The sequence below is a fragment of the Acipenser ruthenus genome, chromosome 2 (genome assembly GCF_902713425.1).
Source record: "Acipenser ruthenus chromosome 2, fAciRut3.2 maternal haplotype, whole genome shotgun sequence".
Lineage (NCBI taxonomy): Eukaryota > Metazoa > Chordata > Actinopteri > Acipenseriformes > Acipenseridae > Acipenser > Acipenser ruthenus.
In genome coordinates this window covers 96,496,368-96,510,252 of record NC_081190.1, presented here as the reverse complement: position 1 = coordinate 96,510,252, position 13,885 = coordinate 96,496,368, and the positions used below count along the sequence as shown (strand labels likewise).

At 37.0% G+C, this 13,885-nt stretch overlaps 1 protein-coding gene across 4 annotated transcripts in view; it reads right to left on the bottom strand.

The window, feature by feature from the left end:
• Positions 1-12,563, bottom strand: part of LOC117408882 (receptor expression-enhancing protein 1-like) — a 44,090-nt gene extending 31,527 nt beyond the window's left edge. Inside the window, exons 1-4 of one of the 4 annotated variants that reach the window (XR_009309329.1) lie at positions 11,245-11,445; positions 8,573-8,732; positions 1,573-1,645; positions 872-948 (exon numbers count right to left, since the gene is read on the bottom strand). Coding sequence is in view for 3 of the 4 variants with exons in the window: in XM_059004440.1 (XP_058860423.1) it covers positions 872-948; positions 1,573-1,645; positions 8,573-8,604 (182 nt within the window). In the remaining variant the exon portion in view is untranslated. Of the gene's footprint in view, positions 1-871; positions 949-1,572; positions 1,646-8,572; positions 8,733-9,130; positions 9,203-11,244; positions 11,446-11,811 lie in introns of those variants that run through there. The other 3 variants (XM_059004440.1, XM_059004452.1, XM_059004429.1) reach the window with 3 other exon arrangements.
• Positions 12,564-13,885: the final 1,322 nt, after the last annotated feature.

The window sequence follows — 13,885 nt, the reverse complement described above, 5'->3', positions numbered from 1 at the left end:
AGTGAGGTTCCAGTGTGACAGCAATTTACAAATGTGAATACAATGAAACAAGAGATAAATGTCACAGTCCTACAGCATATCCTCACAATATGAACAGTGAACGTAAAGACTTCTCCTTACCTTTTTATATGTTTGCAATCATTCAGAGTACTTGAAATTACATACCAGTATACAATTTGCCCCCCAGGTTGCTCTTCGGTTCTATTTGCCATCCATAGGCGTATACTGTACAGTATTGCATGGGCTAGTTCATCCAGAATTCCTTTATTTTAATAAACACTTGCACAATCTGGTGAATAGTGACTATGGATCAAGTTTCTACTTGTATTGCTGGTAAGACAGACGAGATCTAACATTAAGACACTTGGAGTGTCAAGGCCCTCTCACATCACATAATGTCTATGGCTGGCAACAAGAATCAAAGAGCAATTTCTCAGGTCAAAGCACCTTATACACAGTACAATATTTGAGTAACTGCAACTGCTCAAAATCATTGCAAACTGTTTAAGTATAGGTATGTACTGCTTTACAATTTTATAACTGTGCAATAATAAAGCATATATACTGTATATGTGTACTGTACGCTAGCTTTAAATCTGTAATGCTTACCTGTACCTTAAGAACAGTTTGTAATGGTAAGAGCAAACTGTTGTAAAGCATAGAAAGCATGCTAAATAATTGTAAACGTTGGGCAATGCATGATATCAGCATGGGAAAGGTATAGCAAAACTGTAAAATCATCTCTCAAATGTGCCATGGTAAACTTTCATAATTACAGTGTTGCTGATTTCCCCAAGAACATTAACAGGCTCATTTAAATGAATAATTCCCTCTGTTGTAAAGTCCCTTTCTTGGATGCCCCTGCACTCACCAGCACAGAAAGATATCTGTGAAGGTTTCTGCCGTTGTGAAAAGTGCAAATACAATCCAGTACATCATCCATTTTACCTGCGTAGAGGAAAAGAAGGTCACTTAAGAAGCCACGATAAATTGAAGAGACCAGTGCAAGTACATTAAAAGTCTCACTTTTTTTGAAAGCAAGTAGTTTCTGACTAGCTGTGATTGCAATAGGAGCGAGCAGGTTCCCTCTTTGAGCCACTTACCAACATGACTTTGGTAACTTGAGATGACACGTTCTTGCATGACGGCTTTATTTATGTAAAGGAAGTATCTATTTCCACAGTACTCAGACGTTTAATGTAGGGCTGTGAGAGTCGTCTGAAGTTGTCTCTTATTTTCTTAGCTTTTTAATTGATGTTTTTTTAAGCACAGGTAGTTTTGTTATGTTAAAAACAGAAAATGAACAGGAAAGGGAAGAGTAACCTTCGACCCCAGATGCACACACACTATATAAAGACCTACTACTTCTACCAATGAAGTACATCCATAATAACTCGAACATAACATAACATACAGCTATATAAACATGAGGCTGTTCTTACTGCACAATGTACTGGGGCAATGATTCCAACACAGTTAAAATATGTACTCAGGATCTGTTCTGTTTGGATCAACCCCAAATTGAAATGCAAAACCACTTCAGTTTCACCTTGAAGTGTTCAGGATACTTACATATTCCTTAACGTCCTTCGATTTCACAGCTTTATAGGAGGAGTAGGCAGGGTAAAGTGTGCCAAAAATAAGCCTAAAAAGAAAAGAAAACAGAAACTTAAAAATGTGGCTCTAAAAATCTAGGAACTAGTCAGAGATTACTAGCCTAAGTACAATTATTATTGTTATTATTATTTATTTCTTAGCAGACACCCTTATCCAGGGCGACTGTGGCAATGTGCCCCGCCCCTGTGTGCATATTATGTGTTGTATGTTGCATGTGTTAATGTTGGTGTATAGTCATTGGTACACGGGATATAAACGGGTCTGTGTTTCACGTGTATTTAAAAATGTAGATTTATATTTAGGCACGAGGAGGGCACAAATCACTTCACGTGTTGGTTAAATGTAATATGTGAGCACGGGGTTGCACAGAATTAATTCACGTGCTGGGATTCAAGTGAATAATTAATTAGTAATTAAATCCCAGCACAATAGTATATATAGATGCACATTTCTTTCACTCGTGGTTGGGTGTTCGGTGAGTGGAGAACGGGAGAGAGAGAAGGAGAAAAGTAAATCTAAGTAAATAATAAGTGTTTTCACTCACCGTGTTTGTTCGTCTGTCTGTTAAGTGTTTAGTACGTTTTGTTTGTCTATTTATTTTGGCGCAAGTGCCGTGTCCCATGTTTTGTGTTTAAAACCTTTTATTTTCTGTTCTGTTTATTAAATGCTGAGCGAAAGCATTCGCTCAGCTCCACCAAACCACAAGTCTCTGTCTGTTTATTTCCTGCTTCTGGTCTGACGCCACCCACTCCGGCCGTCTTTGTGACAGCGACTTACAATCCACCACAGTGTCTACATGCACAGCAAAGAACTTAGAGCTTAAATGTCTCACAGATGTGTTGCTATGGGCTTGCATCCTCTTATCTTGTCAAGTGTGTTGTGAGTTGTTATAATCTAAATACATCTAATTTAAAAAATCTTCGTCAAAAACTGTTTAATTTCATTACTGCAAATATGTCCAACTGGTAAATTATTTAAAATCTATCCTTTAATCTATTACTGTATTTATTACCACACATCAAAGGAAGAAGATAGAGCTATAGATAAAAGAGTGTGGAGTAGTGGTTAGGGCTCTGGACTCTTGACTGGAGGGTCGTGGGTTCAATCCCAGGTGGGGGACACTGCTGCTGTACCCTTGAGCAAGGTACTTTACCTAGATTGCTCCAGTAAAAACCCCACTGTATAAATGGGTAATTGTATGTAAAAATAATGTGTACAAAATAATGTAATTGTATGTATAAAAATAATGTGATATCTTGTAACAATTGTAAGTTGCCCTGGATAAGGGTGTCTGCTAAGAAATAAATAAATAAGTAATGAAGCAGTCATCGCAAGCAGTGTTGTGAGTAGGGTTTTGAAGCTTTTGAAGTGGGAGGATGGAGTCATCCATTAACATGTCCCCAATCTCAAGACACATTAGGAAGGTGTAGGTTAGAATTCAGAGCCCTGGTTACCATCAAAATAGTTTTGCCTCATTAAGTTACTGTTATGTCTGGCTCCAGATTGCACTCAATATTGCATGAAAACCTCATGTATTAATTTAGCATCAACCCTTAGGAAAGAAAGAACAGGAATCTCTTAACCCAAATAGAATACAGCTGGACATCCGAGATACTGTAGGTGAATTAGGCTTTTTTGTGAAAATTAATTTCTATCTTGTGTATGTATTGTATATTGATGCAGTGGCTTATAAATTGAAATTACCCTAAACAATATTAAGTTGGGTTTCACCTAATTTTGCATATTTATGCAACACGGGCATTCTGAAGAAATTTATACAAAATAAAAAAAATGTGTTTTCAATAATGTACAGTACGAGGTAATAAGCAAAACAAAATGGTCAGGCAAGTTCAGCTAGTTGGAAAATGTGCAGTTTACTTCCTCAGTTAACCTTATGTGCCAACTACTGTCATGTGCCTTGAGTCAATTACTGTGAATTTAAGAAAGGACAGAGATTTGTTTACAACTTAACTTCAACTGTAGTGATACAAATTGGACAGAGACAGCACTGTCTTTTGTTTTTTTAATTTAAATGGTTCTGTTCTAATGTGTGCTACATGTGCTATGCATGCTCTTTGGTTTATGTATTAAAATAGTACAATAAGCAGTTTGTACAAGCTTCCCTTTATATACATCAAGACTTTGTTTTCTAAGGGACTTTATGCAATTGATAGTATCATGATAATATCGCGTAGCGTGGTATCGGTATCGTGATGCAAATCTTCGGTATCTCTCAATACCCAATGAGATCCCACTGCTGAATCAGAGTGTGTGTGTATTTACAATGCGTATTAACTCTATTGCGTGCTTTTCTCTAATATAAACACAAATCAAAACTACGGTAATCCCGCAAGCCAAAAAAATGTAATTATTACAACTTTGCCATAGGGTTATACACACGTTTATAATAAAAACAAGTTTACAATGAAATAAATTGATCAAGTAGTAGTTTAGACCAAACCAATTAACTAACAACCTAGTCATACCCGGCATTTTCAATGTTGTAATGTGCTGTTATGATAGGTATTATACATGTCAATGTTGTTGTTGTTGTTGTTCCTTTCAAATGACAATATACCATTTCTATTCTTATCACATTATGGACCACAGAGGGCATCCGATTTCTCGCGTAGCATCTAACAGCACTTAACGAAATGTGTCAAATTCACAACATACCAGCTTCATAACATCCTCTACTGCTTCACAAAACAACAGCTGTGTTGCACATTTCTAAACCTGAGATAGAAAGTGCGATCAAACAGACTGATGAACATAGGAAACCAAGTGGGATCGGTCATTGTGTACACTATTTTGAATATGGCTGGTAATGTATTGATTTCCTTTTCTATATTTCTCTCTTTGTTTACTGTTTATTTGTTTTACAGATTTCCCTGCCACTTCTATTATTATTATTATTATTATTATTATTATTATTATTTAGCAGACACCTTTTTCCAAGGCGACTTACAGAGACTAGGGTGTGTGAATTATGCATCAGCTGTAGTCACTTACAACAATGTCTTACCCAAAAGACAGAGTACAAGGAGGTTAAGTGACTTGCTCAGGGTCACACAATGAGTCAGTGAGTGAGCCGGGATTTGAACCGGGGACCTCTTGGTTACAAGCCCTTTTCTTTAACCACTGGACCACACAGTCCTCCTATAATAGTTCTAGAAGTAAATCAGAAGTGTGGAATTATTTTGGAATCATAGAAGCCTGTAGCATGAATAGCCATTACATTGTACTAACATGGTATTGTCAATGGTTTCCTGCTCTTACATGGTAACTCCGATGTAATTCCACAGACATGGCTTTGTGAACTACATTTACTTATGAGCCATTTCCATGCAATCACACACTTATTACATAATTATTACACAGTATTTAACATGTAAGAGAAGCAATCGTTGGTAGTTACCAAGTTATTACATGGTTATGTATGCCTCATAATCTAAACTGCTTCCCATGAGTCATATACTTCCTACAACTGTTATCTGTGTGCGCATGTTAAGTTGTTACCAATCTACTTTGCTACGATAAATCTGCATAGGAATTTTACAGTTTTCCCTTGCTTTTCTCATGGTTATACTATGCATTTATCATAGTTAACCCTAGTTTGCCATGGTTAGGGTTATGTTTTTGGGTTTTTTTTTTACTTATTTTGCCATACCTCTATGCTTAACAATGTGTTCATTATGCTTTATTACAGTTTGCTATGCTTTTACTATGGTAAAAAATATATAGGGGAAAGGGTGATTCCTGCCAGTTACAAGATCAGAGTGTCACACAAAAACAAAAGCCAGTACTGCGGTGCGAGACACAAATGAGCTTGTTACTTTATTCATCAAAAATAAAAGGTTTACACAAAACAGGAACAAACACTGAACTCCAAAACAAAATGGGACAGTGGCCAAAACAGACAAACAAAACAAACGGACACGGAATAAACAAGTATTGTGCTGGTGTTAAACCAGCACGCGTAGCAATTGTTATGACTTTTCAAGCTTTACCTCCCGACCCTTGTTCCGTCTCTGAACAAACTAAACCCTTTCTCACCCGTGATCACCCTATTTATACACCTGTGGCTGGAACCTTAATTAATCATTGAATCATTTATTCAATTCACAGCTCCAGCCACATTCCCACATGTTTTTACAGGGAGGATTTTAACTGCCTCCTTGTCACCACTATTGCACACACACACAAACCCACATCCCCATGCTCACGTACCAATATACATTAACTCACCAGTGATACATAAGCCAAACTATACAAAATAAACCAAAAATACACCCAAGGGCGGGGGTGCCCCATCACAATCTGACAGCTAATATATTAAATTTCAGCAGCACCTCACATACATCCAGGTGCCTCCACTATATCCACTTTGCCTACGAGATTCCTCCTTCATCTTCGTATTGTTCCAGGTTACCAGCTGCAGGGTTTACAGGGCCGTGAATGTGATAGGGCCCTACTTAGGTATCCGTATTGACGTTTTTTGTAACTGCTCTTATTTGAACTCATTCTCATCCATTCATCGTACTTACTGTGTGCTGATACTGGACTTTACTCGTATAAGCACATAGTTTTAACATACATTAACTGCTCTTAGTCGAACCTGCTCTTACATGTAATTATTTACTGTATTCTCTATTTTTTGCTCTTATTTGAATTTGATCTTTTGCTACGGATTTTATTGTACTTTACAACTGCTCTTATCTGTAATGTGATATTCTGAAATGTGATACTTTATACTGTGATATTATTATTATTTATTTCTTAGCAGATGCCCTTATCCAGGGCGACTTACAATTGTTACAAGATATCACGCTATTTTTACATAGGCTACAATTACATTATTTTTTACATACAATTACCCATTTATGCAGTTGGGTTTTTACTGGAGCAATCTAGGTAAAGTACCTTGCTCAAGGGTACAGCAGCAGTGTCCCCTACCTGGGATTGAACCCACGACCCTCCGGTCAAGAGTCCAGAGCCCTAACCACTACTCCACACTGCTGTAACAATTATAAGTCGCCCTGAATATTTTCAACTTCCGTGCTTTTCAATTTGCTCTTTCAATGTTATGTTGTGCATTTTTGGTGGATTATTAAAATATATATCTAGGCCTAGTTCGTTGCGTGTTTATCTCAGCTGCTGATTCGCCGTGAACCCGCTTTGACAAAACCAGCAGAGCATATGTAGTGACTGGAAAAAGATAGCTTTTTTTTGTAAAATGAGCAGGAGACACTGAATTTGATACTACCTGGATTTGAACTGACGACCTCTTAAGTTATTTTCTTTAACCGCTGGACCACACAGCCTTCTATCAATCATGGCAATAAATATATCATTGGTTTTATTTTTTTATTATTTTTTTGAGGAGAATATTGTGGTATTTGAATGTATCATCAGCCCAATAACAGTTTATTAATAATTATTATTATTATTTTAAAAGTAGACTAACCCATCCCCCGTGTTTCTGAGCCATACTGTGCATGTTTAGCATAGCGTATAGCGCAAATACAGCAACACACAGTTAGCAACAGCTGCACGCGCGGCCTGATCATATAACTGAACTAAATTCAAATGCAAGCATATCGGGTTATCCCAGTACAACCTATTGAATTTAAACTACACAGCGTTTTTGTATAACTCATTTTAACACAGACGATGAAATATAAGCCCATCTAAAATTAGATTTAATGCTTTGTACAAAATAATCCGCTGTCACATTAAGGTGATCAATGTGATTGTGTATGTATATGTACACTTCAGAAATACTTATGTAACAGTAATTCATATTTCAGACACCTTAATACAGTAGATGAGTTATAACCAGCTATTGTTTCCCAAACAAAGGAACCATAACAACACAGTGGAAAAATAACTCCTGGACAGACCACACAAAAACAGGTTTGTGTGTTGTTTCTCCTTGCGGCAGGACAGGTGAAATGACACCATTCCCCGCAATGTGTCAATAACAGAACGCAGTTTTGTGGTGTCTTTTTTTTTTTTTTTCTTAGTTGAGAAGAAACCTACCAATCACGTTTGGTGTTTTTGTCTGTCGGGTTTATTATAGAGCCCGGGGTCCTTTAACCTAAGCATCATTTGCATTTAAATTACACAACGTTAAGCTGGCAGATGATTTTTGTATTATACACTGTTATTACTAATTCGTTTCTAGGAACAATAAAACCCATCATATAGAAATTATTCCGTGTAATTCTAGTATGACTTTGGACAGCGCCTACTGACGTCAGGTCCATGTAATCGATAGATAAAATAAAGCAATTACGTTAACACAAAGACAAGCATCTATCTATCTATCTATCTATCTATCTATCTATCTATCTATCTATCTATTTTGTTTCTCTATCTATCTATTATGTCTCTCTATATATTTGTTACTATTTTCCTTAAGGCAAGCTGTAGGAATGATCTATCCACATGCGCTAATAAATTATTCACTGTCTGTACTATATAATATACAAAAGAATATGTATTGTATACAGTCTATGTCCTGTAGCATGTACAATATATTTTATTTTAACAACACATACGCACAATGGCATGTCTAAAACACAAACAGACTTTAATGAATTGCATGTTTAAACTCCCCCCCCCCCCCCCCCCCCCCCCAAAAAAAAAAATTCTTCCCCAGCACCAGAAAATAACATATCTGTTTTCAGCGCATACATTAGGTTATTTGGGAGTTTTTCAAAACACTGCTAATTCCACAGTAAGACTACCACGTTTATTCTATCCCAGACAGCAAGAATTAATAACATCTGCTGCCTAAATTTAGGTGACAAGTCCTCAGTAAGCCCTCTGACATGCACCTTGTGTGTTACACGAACGCTTACTGTTATATCCGGAGAAAAGAGAAATGGTCATATTAATGGATAATAAATAAATAGCAACAATGATAAAAACCAAAAAAACAATAACTTACACGACCAATCTAGAGATGATCCATGAGACCATGGCGCTGTGCAGAGTGCCCGTGTGTGGTATTTCTGAAGGGAGGAGTTTCCTTTCTCTTCTTGCCTGTATAGAATGAACGTCCTCTCGTCTCGGCCATTTGTCAGTTTCGTCAGCGCAAGCGTCGGGTTCTGCAAGGGAACTAGTCAGTTAGATTTATTACAGGACCGCGCAGCCCATCAGCAAAATAATGCGAATTTATGAAAGTAAAATCACCAAAAATATATAGGCGTTTGACAAACATGATCAAGTTGTCTTTAAAGAGTATCTCAAGCCAATAACCATTCGTGTATCACTTCCAAAAAATCGTTTAAGATGTATGTAGTTACAGTACAGTAATACCGTAAAATAATTATTCATATACTAGTCGTGAGTAAATTTCCTACAAAAATCAGTATTAGTATTTTTATATCAATTGTTCTGATTGATTTGATTGATCAAGTATGTGCACAATTCGTACATTGCTTTTAATTATATTCCATTAGTGGTTAACATGTAGAAAACAGAAAGTACTGATTAGCGGAGAAACCTTGAAATGGAGCGAGGTAACCAGTGGTGTACCACAGGGATCAGTATTAGGTCTTCTGCTCTTCCTAATCTACATTAATCACTTAGAGTCTGGTATGGTAAGCAAACTTGTTAAATTTTCAGACGACACAAAAATAGGAGGAGTGGCAAATACTGCTGCAGCAGCAAAGGTCATTCAAAATGATCTAGACAGCATTCAGAACTGGGCAGACACATAGGAAGTGACATTTAATAGAGAAAAGTGTAAGGTACTGCACGCAGGCAATAAAAGTGTGCATTATAAATATTATATGGAAGATACTGAATTGAAGAAGGAATCTCTGAAAAAGACCTTGGAGTTTATGTTGACTCAGACATGTCTTCATCTAGACAATGTGGGGAAGCTATAGAAAAGGCCAACAAGATGCTCGGATATATTGTGAAAAGTGTTGAATTTAAATCGAGGGAAGTAATGTTAAAACTTTACAATACATTAGTAGACCTCATCTAGAATATTGGGTTCAATTCTGGTCACCTCGTTACAAAAAGGATATTGCTGCTCTAGAAAGAGTGCAAAGAAGAGGGACCAGAATTATCCCGGGTTTAAAAGGCATGTCGTATGCAGACAGGCTCAAAGAATTGAATCTGTTCAGTCTTGAACAAAGACTACGTGGTGATCTGATTCAAGCATTCAAAATTCTAAAAGGTATTGACAATGTCAACCAAGGGGACTTTTTCGACCTGAAAAAAGAAACAAGGACCAGGGGTCACAAATGGAGATTAGATAAAGGGGCATTCAGAACAGAAAATAGGAGGCACTTTTTTACAGAGAATTGCGAGGGTCTGGAACCAACTCCCCAGTAATGTTGTTGAAGCTGACACCCTGGGATCCTTCAAGAAGCTGCTTGATGAGATTCTGGGATCAATAAGCTACTAACAACCAAACGAGCAAGATGGGCAGAATGGCCTCCTCTCGTTTGTAAACTTTCTTATGTTCTTATGTTCTTATGCCTTTGTTGAAAAACAATGATGAGGTTTATTGTCAGTTACATATTTAAAAGAAATCTAGTAAATGATTTCTACACTTTCTATAAAAAAACAAAACTATAATTTAAACAGAAATGTTAATGAGGTGTTGACATTTTACACAGCAATGTATGTAGATGACCAGCCGATCCCATTAGGTGACAGGGATGCTGGGATTAGGGTGGTCACCTTCTCTGATAGAATCAAGCAGGTTTCTCCCGGCTGCTATTTCCTGTCTTGACCCCTGGTGAACAAAATAAAGCACTCCTTCGCGGCTGATCCCCTCCCCCCTCCTTTCTCCTTTTGTGCCACTTGCTACTAACAGCTGAGAGGAGACATGCATGGTGTATCAATCAAATAAAAAGTGAAACTTTCACTTTAGAAATGTTGACTTCAAACTGAATTATACATTATTATTTTTGTTATTTTATAGTTTAGCATATTGCTAAAATAATAATATTCCTTATATGGAAATGTGGTGTAAATCACATTTTAAAGATATGTGACTTTAAAGAAATCTGAACACAATTAATAAATATTATTTAATTAACTGATGTACCTATAATTATTGGAATGTTAAGTAATCATGTGTCAGAACCGTTCTTATAAAAATAAACCATAAAACAATAAATAAAACACCACTGAAGGAATGTAAAAACAAGCACCTGTACAAGGTAAAGTATAAGGCGTGTATGTATGTACATATTGGCTGTAACAGGGTTTTGTGTTTGTTTACTAGAGTATCCTGTTTTTTGTATCCTATCTGCTCATCTACTATGTGATTTTAGGATGAGCCAGAGCTATTAGAGGGTTTTTTATTAACACAAAATATAAATAATGATGTTCAAATCCCCATGGACATCAATGTTCCTACACAACATCTTCACATTAAGTTATCTGTAGCTTACAAAACATGAATAGCCATAAATTCTGAACTTCAACTACTAACTTCCCCTTAATTTGCAATCATTTGGAATGGATGCAAGTTCTGTTGCTCTAGTAATATTAAGATGTTCTCATCTAACTGCTGCTGTCTTGCTTATATGCCTGTGGTTTTTTTTTTTTAATTTATTTTTTTTACATCATGACTTAATCATGTGATATTCTTACCTTTCAACGCTGTTGATGTTTCAGGTGAGATTTGCCCATGTCATGTGATCATAGATTTAGAGTGTAATGCTGCCTAGTATATTGTATAAATTACTGGACCTCCCCAGTGACTATATGTTGTGACATCACTAAAGGAAAGACTGTTGATTGATATCTCACAAAACACTCTATAAATTAGATCATATGATCTCATTTCACATTTCATGTCTATTTAATGTCGCAACTGAATAAAAATGTTTTGTGTTTGCCATTATCACAAAAATAGTGTCCATTTTCAGGTTTGAAAATTGCTTTTAAAAAAAAAAAAAAAAAAAAAAAAAAAGAGGAGGCAACAAATAAAAAGATATTAAATGCAAGTCAGTGCTTGGGTCTTGCATTTAATACGTCCCAGCCCAGATGGTATTGACAGGGACAGAGACCCAGACACAGAAAGCTGCAAGGTTAAATGTGCTAATGCTCTCTTTTTAATTATAAATAAACAAAAATAAAACGGTACAAACACTAACAAAAACACACTGGTCAAAATAAAAGGCACCAGGGCCAAAACAAAAGGTTTTACAAACTCACGAAAATCAACGCACAGCACAGCCCTCCACCTGTATCACGAACATCAATTCTAATCACTCTACAGACAGGGCTTTTCACACTACACCACAAAAACCCGCGTTGTGTCAACACGGAGTGGCCCCGGGGTGACGCGCCCCTGAGTTCAGCCCTGCATGCATTCACATTTGCGTACTCTACAATTCTCGGCTTAAGTTTCGCACCGGCGTTGGACATGACCGTTACACATTGCATATTTTCAACCCGTGTAAAACACAGTGGCGTAAGTAAATATCCAACATGGCTCCCGACACGGCTTTCATTTTTTTAAATTATTATTTTACGAAGGAGGGCTCGTATACAACAAGCTCGGAGGAGGCGCCGTCAACGTGTGCTCCGGGCAAGACGCAGCCTTTTCATATTACTACTACAACAATCACAATCCCGAATGCTATTTTTAAGTTTATTTTTGTTCATGAAGCAGCCGCTGGATATTTTCATTTGCCCAGACTGAGCCGCTCCCAGACCTCATCATCGCTCCATAAAACTCATGCCATTTTTTTTTTTATTTACAAGTGCGCGCGGCTCTGTGAACCTTGCCCCTTGACGTTTGTTTTTGGCTACTGTCATGGGCGTTTTCATCCCGAGGCGAGCCTAACCCTGTCGCATTCGTCCTGGGTTGAAAATTCTCAACTCTTCTTTCTTTCAGGGGTGAGTTCACTCTGGCTGAACCTGGCAATTTGGAAACTCTTGCTGTTCCCACCCCTGGTCGAAATGGCTAGTGTGAAAAACCCTTATGTAACACCCGTGAACACCTGTTTTATACACCTGTGGTTGGAGCCTAATTAATCATTGAATCATTTATTCAATTGTAGGCTCCAGCCACATTCCCACATGTTTTGACATGGAGAAATTTAACCTCCTCCCTGCCAACTCAATATTCCCCACACCAACACATACACATGCACTGGCAGGACACTCTGCCACACTGTCATTGCCTGAGAACTGTGTGAAACTTTAATTATCACAATACTGAATGCCTGAGCTACATCTTGGGTGCAGCTCATCTGAAACCATGTATGGTGTTATGTTGCTCTCCGTGCTGCAGGTGTAGGTAATCATGGTGATATAGTTGGTTGCGTACTTGGCAGAGGATCTGCTGCATACACTGTAACTCCATATCTTTTATGTTGTAGAAGGGCATTATACTGCATTATGGGACAAATACAGTAACTGCAAGATGCAGCTGGGGTTAAATCAATCACTTGCTTCATGCTACAAATCCTCAGAAAGGTGACAGATCTCAGGTTTCTCACATTACCAGTGAGATGGCGACTGGGCACATTGCCTTCTATTAAATTTGGCCTTCAGGGTTATTAAATAAGGGTGTACCCTGGCTAGATAAAGCTGCCAAATATTTACTGGATCTGAACATGTCAAAGCTGAATGATCATCAGGGAGTGAGGCTTCAATTTGACGTGTGGTAGTCGATATATATATAGTGTATATATATATAGTGTATATATATATATATATATATATATATATATATATATATATATATATATATATATATATATATATACTGTAGTTTAAATTTTTATTTTGTTTCTAATTGCCATATTTATATAAGTGCAATAAAATGTGTGTTCAGTTGAATTATCTTTCAAGATCTCATGATCAAATAAAAGTAGAATCAGACCTGTTTATTTGTCACTTAAGAACAAGTTTGTTACCAACAGTCGTGGGCAACTCACTCGATTTTACAGAGGTAATTACAGAGGTAATTCCCTGCTTTAGGGCCTATCTTGACTATTACTATTCTACTTCCCTCTGGTGGAGAATTGGGATATTGAAAAGCACACAACAATTATAAGTGGAGTACCCTCTTTAGACTGTACTGAGGACAGAGGATACAAACCAGGGATCAGCCATGAAGAGCTATGCATCATGAGTCATTTTTATGACATCACATGATTTGAACATTCTTTTGTTTTGTTTTTTTACCATCTTGTATTTGTATTCTTAAATAATTAGATACTGTAAAATATGATTTAAATAAAGCCATACTTTGTCGGTGGCGACGACACGTCCAATA